At 37.6% G+C, this 14,697-nt stretch overlaps 1 protein-coding gene across 12 annotated transcripts in view; it reads left to right on the forward strand.

Annotated features, from left to right (window-relative positions):
- SUN1 (Sad1 and UNC84 domain containing 1) overlaps window positions 1-14,042 on the forward strand; it is a 32,642-nt gene extending 18,600 nt beyond the window's left edge. For 5 of the 12 annotated variants that reach the window (XM_026858789.1, XM_026858788.1, XM_026858787.1 and 2 more), the window contains exons 7-23: window positions 513-635; window positions 1,619-1,702; window positions 1,975-2,085; window positions 3,463-3,561; window positions 4,220-4,313; window positions 4,415-4,473; window positions 5,643-5,788; window positions 5,929-6,153; window positions 6,606-6,692; window positions 7,069-7,112; window positions 8,145-8,280; window positions 8,981-9,235; window positions 9,744-9,828; window positions 10,317-10,432; window positions 10,886-11,053; window positions 11,848-11,940; window positions 12,385-14,042. In XM_026858789.1, the coding sequence (XP_026714590.1) occupies window positions 513-635; window positions 1,619-1,702; window positions 1,975-2,085; window positions 3,463-3,561; window positions 4,220-4,313; window positions 4,415-4,473; window positions 5,643-5,788; window positions 5,929-6,153; window positions 6,606-6,692; window positions 7,069-7,112; window positions 8,145-8,280; window positions 8,981-9,235; window positions 9,744-9,828; window positions 10,317-10,432; window positions 10,886-11,053; window positions 11,848-11,940; window positions 12,385-12,495 (2,036 nt within the window). In that variant the 3' untranslated portion in view covers window positions 12,496-14,042. The remainder of the gene's footprint in view (window positions 1-512; window positions 636-1,618; window positions 1,703-1,974; window positions 2,086-3,462; window positions 3,562-4,219; window positions 4,314-4,414; window positions 4,474-5,642; window positions 5,789-5,928; window positions 6,154-6,605; window positions 6,693-7,068; window positions 7,113-8,144; window positions 8,281-8,980; window positions 9,236-9,743; window positions 9,829-10,316; window positions 10,433-10,885; window positions 11,054-11,847; window positions 11,941-12,384) is intronic. The other 7 variants (XM_026858791.1, XM_026858792.1, XM_026858793.1 and 4 more) reach the window with 7 other exon arrangements.
- Window positions 14,043-14,697: the final 655 nt, after the last annotated feature.

Genomic DNA, 14,697 nt, shown 5'->3' on the forward strand with positions numbered 1-14,697 from the left:
AAGCTTTTTTTTCCCATGGCTGTGAAGAAGTGTTTGTGTCTAGCACCTGAGGCAGACCACTGCAGTATCTAACTTCTTCCAGTGTAAAGGCAGAGAAAAGACAGTGCAAGTCCTCACCCTTTCAAATACAAAGTAAGAATGCAGTTTGTCTCTTTAGACCTGTGACCTACTGGATCAGTATCACCAGCTCACATTATTGAGAAATCCTGAGTTCTGTAAGCAAGGAATTAATTGCTGTTTAGAGTTCTTAATTCTCATGAATAAAAGGTGTTCTTGCTGAAGTCATACTTTCTGTCTTGAAGGCATTTTTAAGGGTGTAGTTCTTACAAAAGCTTTACTGTTGTATCTAGTACATCCAGACTTCTCAAACTGTGCTTGCTTAGGTTTCATGTTCCTGGTTAAACAAAGGTTTTCCATGCTTCATCCTCACTCTTCTACAAGCTAATGGTCACCAGAGAATAGACGTACAGCCTCATAGGTGAATAATTTGTATTCACACTTTTTTTCAATAGGAGGAACCTATTTCTACGCGAGTAAGATTCTGCGATTGGTCAAACATACTACAGCATCTTTTGCATCACTATTAGTGCAACTATTTCAAATGGTTTTGCTGAAGCTGGGTTATGAATTTAAAGGTACTTTTTCAGTTGTCTTTCTTGGTCTCCACACAAAGGCAGAGTGTGTGTGTTGGGGTCTTTTTCTTAAGGGCTTCATCTTTGGCACTGTGGTGTTCTTTTTCTATAGCTTTTTGGCTGGCTCCTGTCTTTCTCCCTCTATCTTGGTTGTGCTACCCTTTCATACTTCCCCCCTGTTTTGGAAGTATCAGGATTCATGTATGTGAGATCTCTTACAGTTAAGATTTCGTGTGTTTGATTTTTATTAGGAAGTGACAGAAGGTAATGTTTAAATTGAGAAACTTAATTTTTAAAAACTGTTTGGTGTGATAGTGTCAAATCCTAACTTTTCAATGTCTTTAGGTCTGGACTATCTTACTACCCTTAAGCCCACTGTACACTTAAAGCCTGATTGGATCTGTCTTGCAAAACTAAAACTGCCATCATCACTTCGCACTACTCTAAAGTACATCTTGTTTTCCCTGAAAATGTTCAATTCTTTGGTGCTTTCTCTTCTATAATACATGCTCTATGAGTGAAGTTCAGTTGCCATAGGCAGAAGGTAACTGATTTTTGTGTGCAAATAAAACTTCGTTCTCTCCTGTTCTCTCTGCCTGTTTGCCTTATAGTTTGCTAATGCTCTCTTCCCAGTCTTTTTAAGATCTCTAGTAAGACCAGCACAGATATGTAACAGATGGCCTGTTTGACAGGATGGTGGGAATAGGGGCTCAAGTTAGGGGCTTTACTAACTTTGCTATCTGAAAAGAAGCAGAAAGATTTTTGAACTAAAAGGCCACCTGTTGTTGAAAGAAGAAAAAAAAAAATGCACAGAGAAGGCTTCTTCCTTCAGCATTTTTCAGGTTTCCTGTGAGTAACCTGGCTTTAATAGTGAACCAAGCCAGTTTGGCTAAAATCTGCATATATGATAGCTGCAATGTGCATATATATGAAAGGCTTTGAACTTGAGAGTTACATTCCATGTATGCTTTTTGAATGTGTTGCAGCTCACTCAGACTACTGTGGGAGCATGAATGTAAAAGAGTTTTACAGAGAAGATAGCCGTCTTGGTGAAAATGAGGAGTCAATATGTAAGTATGAAGATTGATGTTGTCTTTTAGCTTTGGGCAGTACACCGGGTTGTTGCTTTGATGGTAATATCGGATGTCCCATGACTCTTTGGAAGCTACAAAGTAAATGTTCATTTTGCAATTTAAATGTAGGGGGGGAGAATGGTCTATTCCACTGAAGTTTGCTTAGTGGTTTTTGGTTTGATAGCTGATACTATGAAATAGACTTGTTCAAGTTACCTTGTAACAATCTTGACTTGATCCCATTAATTGACTGTTACCACAACCAACAGGTGATGACTGTAAGGGGAAGAAACAGCTTGAAATATACACCACAGACCACATGCAATCCTCATGGGCTAAAAGGGTAGCAAGGACCATTTGGCACAACTTTTCTTATGCAGGTTGACTTGGACCTTTTTTCTTTTGCTTTTATTTTGCATCACAATCTCACAATGTTAATCATACATATTGTTTTGTATCTCTTTTTTTACCTTCCTCTATCAAAGTAGATTAAAAGTGTAAACGGTCTAGAAAATTAACACCTTTCCTGTTTGACTTCTTGTTCTGATACTGGCTTTTATGCAAGCTTGGCAGACTGCTTACCTATTAGCAAAAACAAGGTGTAAGGACAGCATACTTGTATGTTAGAACAAATCAGATTGCTAATTTATTGCACTTTGGGGAAGTCTGTATAGCTTGATAGGTTGAAAAGCTGCCTTTAAATGAAAGCAAGGTATGAGGTATTGGTATGCAGATTATTTGAATAAAGGGTTTTTAACATCTTATTTTTGTTCTAGAGATAGTCAATTTTTACAGGAATCTTATATAGGGATAGAATCTTCCCTGAGATGAGCGTTCCCTAGCTTGAATGACAGAGGCATCAAGAATCTGTTGAGTGCTCTTTATTCAGCAAAGGAAAATGATTTGAGACACTTCAGTCACCTAAATGCTTTGCAAAATATTGGGTTGGTATATCTATAATCCGTCAGATTAACCCAGACATATCTGCTAATCTAAAAATGGAGGATTATTTTCTAAATGTATACTACTTGGTTTGTTCTGTAGAATGAACAATTCTAGTTTTGGATATATTTGGCTTCAGTGGGCTTGAAGTTACAGCATTTTGCTACAGTGTGTTGGTTTTTTGCTGTTGGTTTTATTCTTTTTAAGAGACTCAAAACATACTGAAGATACTTGGGAACATTAAGTTTAATGAAAATTTACTGGTTGTAACTTCTAGTAGGGAATATTTACTATGTTTTGTCAGCCTTTCTTAGACATCATTTAGTTCTTTCACCAGGTTTTAAAATTTTCAGTTGTTCCCTCTTCTATACATGAACATAGATAATTCCATGTATAACTTGGAACAAATAAGATGCTTTTAAAATAATGATGTGCTTAAAACTTGGTTTTGGTAGTACTTTTTCTGCTATTCTGTTAGCATGGCACTGTTTAGATGAACATGCTACAAAGTGTAAACTTTGATTTTTTTTTTAGAAAAGTGATATTCTAACTGCACAGATGCTGTTGATCATTCTCTATACATGAGAATTCTATTTCTAAATTGTCTTGGTTTTACTTGGCTTCATATTTATTAGCGGCTTGCTTTGCTTTTAAATAGTGAACAACCAAGTTCGTAGATTACTGAAAGGTATGGTTTAAAATTACATGTTCTGTGTAATGGGTGGGGGATTAGTCTGTGTCACTGCATGTATTGCAAAAGAATCTTAAATTCATTTATGTATGTTACCACATAGAGTTAATTTGTTATAATCTAGGTTACTTTATGCTTCATATGTTGAGAACAGTGGGAGCAACGGGATGGCTTGTGTCTCAGAAGGTGTTGTCTCTACTTTGGCTGGCCATTCTTTCTCCAGGTTACTATCCTAATCCGTGTGTGTGTGCATTGCCTGTTCTTTTGACAAACTAGGAATCTACAGTATGTGACTTACAGTAATTCAGCTGTGCTTATGCTGTAGCTTTTGTATCATGGAATGCATGTGCTACTTTACTTTCTTTATTGACCAAAATATGCTTAACGAGAGGGTATATTTCTGTCCTCAGGCATAATGGGAGACTAACTAGTCGGTTTCATGAGGGAATATATGTGTTATTGGGTACAGATTGTGGGGTGTCGAGAATAATGGGGTGTGTTTTGGTTTGGTAGTCGCTTTCCATCTTGGTATTCGTCTTAGCAAAAACTGATACTGCTAATCTGCATTTTTTGAAATATGCTTAGGTCTTCATTGTGTTTGGATTCAAACATTAACACTGAATTTCTGGCAAGGTAGCATTGTTATAACAAACAAGCAGTTCATCTTTTTGCATGGCTGTTGGTTTTGTTGAGTAACTGATGTTCTAATGCTGCCATATTTGTGATATTTAGATGTTAAGAAGCTGCATGTGTTGCCTGTACTCAAGTATTTCTCGGCTCTGCAAAGTATTCCTGGCCACAGTTGCATGTCCTTCTGCTTGGTTTCTTTGAACATGTGCCACAGTAATTACATCTCACACTACCCCTTTTTTGTCTTCCAGGGAGAGGAGCTTCAAGCATGTTAAGGTTGCTTAGAACTGGGTGGTATCAACTTGTTACTCTGATGTCTTTGCTCAAGGTGTTTCTTTTAAGAAGGTGTGTATGCTTTCAAAAACTGTTTTGTGAGCCAATTATTTGCCCAGTTATAAAACCATAAAATATGCTAAATGTATTTTCTTGCAAACTTTCCTCTCTAGATGCCTTCCGAAGATCTACAAGATGTTGCTGTTTCTTATCCCACTCCTGTTTCTACTAGGTATGTGAACCAATACTGATCAGTGTATGTTTACTTCAGCTGTTCCAAAATAGCATTTTTAGTTGAACTTTTGGTTTATGAAGAAGACGCAGAAGAAAAAAAAAGAGCAAGTTTGTGAACAGGGCAGTAATTCAAGCTTTCAAAGACCAATAATTCAGTGAGCTTTCCCCTTGTTGTGTAAGGAATACCCTTGACTTCATTTCAGAGAGCTCTTTAGACAGAGTGGGTGAGTAAGTAAATGCACTGAAGTCCTATTCTGCTTTTCTGCCCTTCAAGGAATAGCAATGAGGTCAGAGAGAGTAGGCTGCACACTGATTGCTTTGGTTGTCAATCTCCATAAAAGAGTGGTTAAGTTTTTAGCAGCTCATCCCCAAGTCTTTCCTTTGCTCTAGACCATGCTTTTAGTTGCTTAAAATATTGCTATTTAGACTGGTTAGTTGACAGTATTCCAGGCCAGCTGCCTACCTTGAAATCAACTCAGTCTGAAATATTTACCAAAAGTGCTGGGGCATTTCTGAAAAGGAGTTCATGTCTTTACATGTCCTTAAAATCTTATAGCTACTTTGGGGAGAAGATGGGACTTCTCAGCAACTTACAATGGGGATTTAAAATCCTCTGTACTAGGGAGAGTAAGAAAGGAAGAAGTTATGCTGTGTAGAAAATGCTGCTACTTCTCACTAAGATATTATAAAAATAAGTGTAATCTTTGTGAAATGCTAGACTGTTTCCATGGAAGCCTAAGTTTCCTTTAACTTTTATTAGGTATTGTGCAATGTACTAAGGGTATAAGACAAGATATTTTCCATTGAGATAAAAAGCAGTGTTTACACCTGCCTTGAGTGAGCATGGCCTGTCTTAGTCAGCAAATGAGATCTGGGTCCCAGAGAAGCAGCACTCTGAGTTAAGGATGTATCATTGACACACACCTGCCATACAGCTGTGTGAGTGGTACTGATGGATGATGTTTCCTAATATTGAGTGCTTGACTTAACAGTTTTAAAACTAGATTATGCTAATTTTTATTTAGACTGGAATAGTGTCACTGTGTGATGTCTACCTTGCAAACTTAATTGTCTTAAGTAAGAAGACAATTTGTAGATATAAACAGTCCTAAGGAGGAATTCTCTGAAACACCCTTTTTGCCCTTGGTGGTTTTTTTTCTGATCTAGGTATATGGTTCTGGGGGTTTGATGGCTTCATTTCATTATTACCTTCATTGAACTTCACAAGAATTGATAGGATACAGAGAACAGATTACTCTATTCGTGTTCCTGAACCACAGGCTGATTCTTTTCACTCTGTGCAACCCCCAAAGGTAAGGGAGAACAATCTAAGGAAGACCTTTCATGTCTCTTAAGACTAATTACCATGTCTTCAATATTTTGCAGTAACTAATTGACACACAAGGGTAATGTCTTTATTTTTATATTTTAAAAAAATATCTTTATATCTTAGGATACCATAAATATCTTTGATTCTGGTCGTATAAATGAGCTGGAAAAGCAAATGGCCTTCGTGTCTGACAGATGCCATCACCATGATGAAGCATATAGCAAAGTGATGCTGCTACTCCATAATCTTCAAGATCAGGTTGCCCAGATGAGTGACAAAAGTGAAATAGTGAAGCTAATCAAAAATGTGATGGGTCAACATCTTAAAGATATGAAACTGGAGGAAAAGGTAAGATAGTCAGTTATTAATGCTTTCTGATAATGATCGAAGTAGTCTATTTTAATAATGCAGATTATTAGAAACTTGACCTCAGGATTCTTTTACAGAATTAACTGATAGGTAGTAGATGCCAGGGAGTGGTTATTGGCATTTGTTCCTCCTGTCAAAGAATTAATTCCAAATAAGTGGTCTGAAGTAGAATTTTACATTGCTGAAAAGCAGATGGATTTATCCTGTTTTCATACAGAGAAAGAAGACTATAGGAAGGACTAGTAACAAAGAAGGGGTTTTGTGATAAACTTCCCTACTACTGCTGAATTAGGCCTTTTATATTTATTACAGATTATATAATTTCTCACACTACCTGCAGGATGAACTAAATGAAATAAAAACTACGCTTTGTAGAAAATCTCAATTATGCTATTGGTACTTTTTTTTTTTTTTTTTTTTTTTATTTTAAGCCTGACTTCATGACTTTACATCAGGAACATGAGTTGCGCATCCTGACACTGGAAAACATCCTTGCAAAGCTCTCTGCTGAATCGAAGGTATTGAAAGTCAACTTTGCTAACTCGCTGTAATTGTAACTTATTGATAAAATAGACCAAGTTTTTTGTTGGCAATCCCAAACCCCAGTTTGCTTTACTCTAGATATTACAGTTGTTTAAATTTCAGAACAGTGGTGTTCTTGGTTTTTCCCTTCTTGAACAGGGTTTCAGTCTAAAGATTAAAAAATACTCACTTGATCAATAAGGCAGGTTCTATTTGGAATAAAATCTTACTATATAGAGGCACAAATGTAAGTGTGGGGATGCAGTCCTCTACAGGTGGTGCTAAAATATGTAGTTTTCATTTAATGTTCTTCATCCTTTATGTCACTTGTGTTTGTTTCTATATGCTAAAACTAACTTTTGTGTTTTTTAGGACATCCAGAAGGAGTTTGACATAGCTAAAGCAAAAACAATGAGGTATAAAGCACTTCTAAAATACACTTTGCTTTTTCAATCCTGATGCTAGCTGGTGGTGATATACATGTTCTTGGAAATACAGCAATCCTTTTCTTTGTGTCAGTTAACTGGCCTTAAGAGTTTGTGTCAGCAAGAGTACTTCTATCTTACAGTAGACTTGTACTGACATTTGGCATTACAGCTAAAGGCCCACTTCCAGTGTGTGAACAGTGCAACTACATTTTTTTACTAGAGAAAGCTGTTTATGTAGAGGAGAATGAGTGACTTCTCATCCTCTTATAAATGCATTAGAATTTTTCCTCAAATTGCTTAGTGAAATACACAGTAACTGCTTTTGATAGGCTTTATATTTAAATTCTTAAACTGTATTGATTCAAACCTTCATCTCTGTTCTTGGTTTGTTTGCTATAATACTTTTCACTCATGTACTGTGTAATACCAGTGTAAAAACTAAAGTACCTCATTAAGTAGTTTCCCGATAGCGAAGAGGAAAAGAAACACTTTTTTGCTGAATTGTCATTTTAGTTGGATCTAAATGTAAAATAGCGTTAGAGTGATGGCTGATACTTTTTCCTGTAGCATGCACTGAACACCGATCTGTATCGGTCATATGTGACCTGCTATTTAAGCTCAACTTGACACCTGCCTCTAAAGTTATTCTGGTTTAAGTGAGGTAACCTGAAACCTCACTCTAACCAGGGGCAAACTTATGCAAATAAAGCTTGACTGGTTTGCCAGAAATGTTAAATTCCCAAAAATGTAATAAATGTTCACTTATTGTCAGCCTGTTGATGTTCCAAAGTCATTACTGCTGGATTTTTTCACAACTTCAAAATACTTTGCCTTGAATATATTAATTCTAAGTATGCCTTAAATAATATCTTAAAAGAACTGCAAGCTCACATTGTCTGTCATGGTGAATAACTGAACTAGGAGACCACTTTGTATTACACAAGTATGTTCTCACACCTTTGGGATTTGATGAAATGATTCACACTGCTTTCCTAATTATTGACTCCTTGTTTTTGTCAGAGATGATGATGAACATAATCAACTTTTGTCCAAAGTTAAAAAGCTAGAACTAGAGTTGTCTCAGATGAAATCGGAGCTGTTAACTGAGGAAAGTGTGAAGACAAGTTGTGAGAAAATAGATGTCATTCATGAAAAAGTAGGTTCTGAAACTTCTGTAACTGTCCCAGTAAAACTTGCTACTAGATTTTGTTCACTAACTTTTCTTGAAATGCACTTCAAGAATTATTGTGGGGGTGGTATTCATCTTGAAGAATGGCAGTGTTTTATGTAGTGGTACTCTAAATTTTTTCCACTAGTGTGTAACACTTCACTGGACAAGCATTTATGACTTGTTTTTTAAGTATTGGCATGGAATTGTCAACTGGTATTTGACTAAAATACCATCTTGTGACAACGTTCAAATATGATCCAGCTGTTATGTGGGGAATCAAAGTATACTGTGAATGATTAAGCAGCTTGCTTAACTAGGCCTAACGAGTACACTGCTGCCCTTAGAGTTGCCACAATGCTGCCTTTGAACTGTTGCAGCCAGCTTTTTTATTCTGAAGCGTTGGACCCCTCATGTAAACTGCAGAGTTTGCTAGGGCTGTGAGTGTGTCTTGTTCATCAAACCAGTGAAGCATCTGCATTTCCCATGTGTTCTACTGCACACCTGACTGCTCTGTTATTTCAGTGTAAGTCAATGTAGTTAAAACACCTGGGAAAGGTAGACTTTCTTGTGGTACTGAACATATGTCTTGATTTCATGTGTGCCTACTTTATATATATGTATAGTATTACTTAATGGTTTATAAAGACAAAAAATTTCTATTGTAATTCTTAATGGCTTCTACTAGGTGGATGCCCAAGTCAAAGAATCTGTCAAGCTCATGCTCTTTGGTGATCAACAAGAAGACTTTCCTGAATCGCTTCTCCAATGGCTTACGTCCAATTTTGTGAGCAAAAGTGATCTGCAGACTTTGCTGCAGGATCTAGAGTTGCAGATACTCAAAAATATTACTCTCCATATGTCTGCTACAAACCAAAAGCTAACGTCTGAAGTAGTGACAAATGCTGTGGCTAACACAGGGATTTCTGGAATCACAGAAGCGGTGAGTGAGTAAGTTTCTAAAAGTTCAACTAAAACTGTAAAGAGTCCATTTATATAGGTGGTTTGTGTGCCAATATAAATGTTAATGACTTCAAAAGATTTTGGAATGCTAATTGAAATGGGAAGAACTATAGACAATGCTTTATCAGGTGTACTGTTACAGCATTGCTTGTTGCCTGTTGTAAATGTTTTCTTCCAAAATACATATCTTGAAAATTAAAGAAATCCCAAAAAACAAGTACACCAAAGAAATGTAGCTCAGGGTCTTGGGAAGGTGAGGAAAGAATACAACCTTTGAAGAAAACCCCAGTCAAGATGCAGTAGGAGTTTGTATTTTAAGCCAGACAACCCTGCATTAAAAATGGCCTCTGTCTTGACAGAGGCTTTCAAAGACTTGTGATGGAGTGCAGCATCTCAAAAAGATGCTTATATGCAGATATGTATATGTCAGCAATTTTATCAGGTGACCATACTAAAATCTTTCCATTCTCTTCTGTGTATATCTGTAGCAAGCACAGATTATTGTCAACAATGCACTGAAACTCTACTCTCAAGACAAGATCGGTATGGTGGATTTTGCCTTGGAATCTGGAGGTAAGTGGTAAAGGAAACACCATTTTTATTTATGGTATTTACTAAAAATGTTGAAGGCTGAGGTTAGCAGAACATTATGTTGCCTAATCATTAGACTTACTGCACTGTGTGCATGTTGTTCACAGGGTTATATATCAGCCTAAGTATGCATGGACAAGGATAGAACAGTTCTAAGCATGTGTATAACTGGATAATAAAGAACCACAAATCTCTGTGTGGAGTGTACACACCACTGGACTCACTTGGGAAAATGTGTATTTTTCAGACCTTTTAAATGAAGAACCTTTAACATGTTCTTAAAATAACACTGTACTTGATAGAAGCATTGTACACCCAGAAAATTATTAGACTTCAACAATATCTTTAATAGCTTTTTTTTTGAGGAAAACAACTGATATATTCATTAAGCTTTGTACAAATCTCTACCTTAAAAGTTGTCAGGAAGAAATAAGTAATTATTTATGCTAACCTGATACGTCTTTTTTGAGGTGGCAGCATTCTGAGTACTCGCTGTTCTGAAACATATGAGACCAAAACAGCATTAATTAGCCTCTTTGGAATTCCTCTGTGGTACTTCTCTCAGTCTCCCAGGGTGGTGATTCAGGTAACTAAATGCTAAGTAAACAACTTCAGCAATGTTACTTCGATTGGGTTTTGGATGCTTGATGTGTCTGTGGGGGGCACAGGTACTTTGAACTGTGTTCCCAAGAATGGGATTTTTCTGGTACTTCCTGGACACTGCTTAAGTCCTACTCTAGCAGAATTTTAAGACCCCTTATAGGAGTCTTGGGTGGTGTGTGTGCACAAAGTGTGAGCGCTGGGAGGGTTCCTGTTGAGAAGTAATCTCAGGGTGGGTCTTCAAAACACTGCCAGTAGTTCAGGTGGATATGCTGTCTTCCTGAAGAGTTCTACCAAAAAAGATTAGATTCTGCCACTTACTGAGACTGTACCTAATAATTAAGAATTCATTACAGACTCCTACAAAAAAGTCACCACAAAATGTTTGTTATCATATTTGTTGTGTCCCATCCTGTTCTCTCCCCCTTCCTCCTGTCAGCCGGACATGTATCCAGGAAACTGCTGGGCTTTCAAAGGATCACAGGGATATCTTGTAGTTAGACTTTCCATGAAGATCTATCCAACTGCCTTCACAGTGGAACATATACCAAAAACACTCTCACCAACAGGAAATATCACCAGTGCTCCTAGGAACTTCTCAGTATATGTAAGTTTGTCTCTGAATTTAAGTTGATGTTTATATGCATAAAAGTTTGTGTTATGTATCTTGAACAATAATGACTTGAAGACAGCTGAGAAGAGAAACTGTTTCTGTATTGCTCTTAAAATTGCTTATATGTTTTTGAGTTTTGAGATTAGGAATAAGAAGTGTTAAGACTGATTTTGGAAGTTGTTTACTGCTGTATAAAGCAAGAGAAAATAAATGTTTTTGGAGGGAGAAAATGTTTTTTAATTTGGTGTAGTTCTTTTATACACACCAATTGTTCTATCCTTCCTCCACTCTTCCCCTTCCCCTCCCTATTTTGGCTCTTTACCTTATCTATGAAGTACCTTAAATAGTCTCTTTGATTTTTTAACTAGCATCACACTTGTGTGGGCATGATTGCAGACCATAGGCTACACCACAGTATAATTGTGATATTTGAGAACTTTTTGTCTAGTTCTTTTAAAATCTTAAACAGATAAGCAAGCATTTGAATCTTGTTTATAACCTTGATGTGTTCTTGTTTGTACTGAGCAGTTTATATTGTGCACTGTTAGTGGTTTTGCCATGGAAATTAAGGGGTTTGACCATCAACATAAAGCATAGCACAACTATTTGCAGTGCAGGAAACTCAAATACGGACCCATGCCTGAACAGACGTTAAATTACATGGCAAACATTCTGATTCTGGTTTGATAGACTTGGGAGCACTCTCTGATACTCAATTATGTGGGTGTGCTTCTGGGTTTGGTTTGACATCAGATTTGACAGAAGCAAAAATCTTTATCTTGTTACAGGGTCTAGATGATGAATATCAAGAAGAAGGTAAGCTTCTAGGACAGTATGTCTATGATCAAGGAGGAGAACCACTGCAGATGTTTCCAGTGATGGTAAGTCTGGATGATAAGATTTGAAGTGTCAGGAGAAAGATACTCACCTTTTCTATGGTAGTGCACCACAAGCAGTGGAGGAAAAAAGTCCTCAGTCTTCTGGGCACTGTAGAAGCTGAGGTAGAAAGTGTCTACATATCTGTCTCAAAGTAGATTAGCGGGGAGAAAAGATTTGTGCTGTCTAGACCCAAATGGTATGAAGATTCTAAACATATAAAGAGTGTGCTTCATGCTGTTTCTGACTCCCTTCACAAAAAACTAGCTGTAAGGCAAGGAGGGGTCTGCTCAAAGTGGCAGAAAGTTCCCAAGGCATGATATAGTTACTAATAAAAGTTGGTAGTTGCAAGAGTCTAAGAAAGCAACTTCAGTTGCACCCATTCATACTAGAAACCTAACTCTGGTTTGTGTGGTTTTGATTTTTTTTATTTTTTTTTTCTTCTCCAGGATAAAAATGAAAACGCATTCCAAATAGTGGAACTGAGAATTTTTTCTAACTGGGGACATGCAGAATATACATGCCTTTATCGGTTCAGAGTGCATGGGAAACCTGCCTAATAATCTCCTACACTACAGCTTGGGTGGTTTTTGTTGTACATCTTGTTCTTAATTTGTATATACCGGAAAGCCTAGAACACTGGAATCTATAAAGGATGAGGATGCAAGATATATACTGCAGAACTATTGATCCTCTGGTAAAGGCAGAAGACTGTCAGCAGAACTGCATAAAAAAATTTGCTCTAAGGCTCAGCTAGTAACTGCCAGTTAGCTTTATATTTTTGTGTCCATGCTGAGAGAGATAATGCATGCAAACTACTCTGGTTCATAAAGCCCAGCTGACAAACAGGCAACACCTATTTTGTTACAAATGAATGTATGGGGTTTTTTAAAAGAATAAACCACATTTTCTGCAACTAGGAATCTGGTTTTTTTAAATGCAGGACTTAACTGCATATGTTTGTTTTTGGCTTACAGTGCCAAGATAACTGTGGTACATTTTAAACGCTGACTGTGGCTAAAGGTTTTGACCTTTGGTGAATCCAAAAGGGTGGCTTTGATACATGTGGAATATAATAAATATTACTGTCAGGGAAAGTTAACACAACCAAAACTAGTTTAAACACCAGCGACTGAGAATGCTTTGCTGTAATTTGTGGCCGTGACTTTCTCTGAAAGTCAGGGATAAGTAACTGATGTTATTTTAAGGGTTTTTACCATAGCAACTTGGCCAATTTGTTCTTTTTTAGTGTTAATTCCAAAACGACCTTGATGTACTGACTAACTGGATCAGAGCTGATAAGCCTGCTACATTGCTTTGTAAACATTAGTACACAGTCATTAAACAGTCTTTAATTTGTCAAAAGTAATCTCTTTGGGACAAGAATTTCTTAGGCTGGTTCAGTGTTATACTCAGTAAGCATTTTACTGTGAGAATGCAGAAAACACGACGTGACGTCAACCTTGCTACTCCACACTGGCAAGAGGGACTTCTGCTCAGTACTGCTGCATTGAAACCCAGAGGCATTCTTTAGATCCTTCCCCAAAACCTCAGTTGGGTATAAGAGTGATGTCTTGCTTTCAAAAGCAACATTTCCATCTAGAATGAGATGAAACTGCCTCTTGCCTCCCTTAGGATTGCTACTTCGAAGATTCCTGAAATGTACTTAAGCAGAATTTTTATCTTGCTGTTATAACGCATTTTATATTTACATATGAACTGTTAACACATGGAACTGCTGACTGGTTTTCTAAATAGTTATGTATGTTGCACAACAGTCCTCAAACGTTTAACAAAGTCTCCATGTGAAGAACTTTTTTTTCACTTAAGCTAGAGACAGAATTTATGGCCTACGCATAGATTACACATGTACAGGTGTTGTCATATTATAGGTTAAATATTTAAAATTAGAATTATCCTGTATAAATTGAAACTAGGGAGCCAGGGTGGGAATATTTTGAATAACACTAACTTATTTTTAAAAAAGCAAGATAGGACTTTGTGCAATGTATTTTTGTAAATGCTTTCCAAAATGTCTGTTATTTGCTGCCTCCAAACTGACAAGATGCTATTGAGATGTTTAAATAAAGAGTTTTAATTTTTGAAAGTGCATGTAATATTTGAAACAATAAAGTTTCTTTTCTGTATTTTTGATCACATGCTTAAATAACAGAGGCCCTTAGAGCCTGTAACACTAAAAGGGAATTAGGGGGTGGCAGAATCGGTTTTCCAATTACAAACCACTTCTTTCTCCTGATGCCTTGCTTCCCTCTGACAGAAGTCAGAGGGAGAGGTCGGCAAAGCTGTTCACAGGGCTGGGGTCACTAAGCCTTGTTCTGTGAGAAATGTTTGGCTTGATTTTTCTTCTAGGTTTCTGGGCAGCAGTGCCTTCTGTGCAGCACACTGGAATTTTTGAAGAGAAAAACCCAGAAGTGCGTTGTTGCTTGGTGACTTTTTAGCTGTGTGCAATACACTGGAGATGCTGGGGAGCTTGGGCTCGTTTTTTAAACCCGGTTTCCCCAGCTTTGCCCTGTCCGAGAGGCACAGCCACACTGCTTACTCGGCAATCCACGGGCCCATCCTAAATTTAATGCCCTTCTCTCTTCCCTGGGGTCACTGGCCGGTTGTGCGACACAGAATCAATCCTGGCCCAGGCCCCAGCCCTCGGGTTTCTCCGACGCCGCTTCTAGGCGGCCTGCAGGCCCGGCCCCCCCGGTCCGGCGGAGCGCGTTCCCACGCGAGGCCGGTCCCGGCCCGGGGGT

Source organism: Athene cunicularia (genome assembly GCF_003259725.1).
Source record: "Athene cunicularia isolate RWA chromosome 14 unlocalized genomic scaffold, athCun1 chr14_part1, whole genome shotgun sequence".
Lineage (NCBI taxonomy): Eukaryota > Metazoa > Chordata > Aves > Strigiformes > Strigidae > Athene > Athene cunicularia.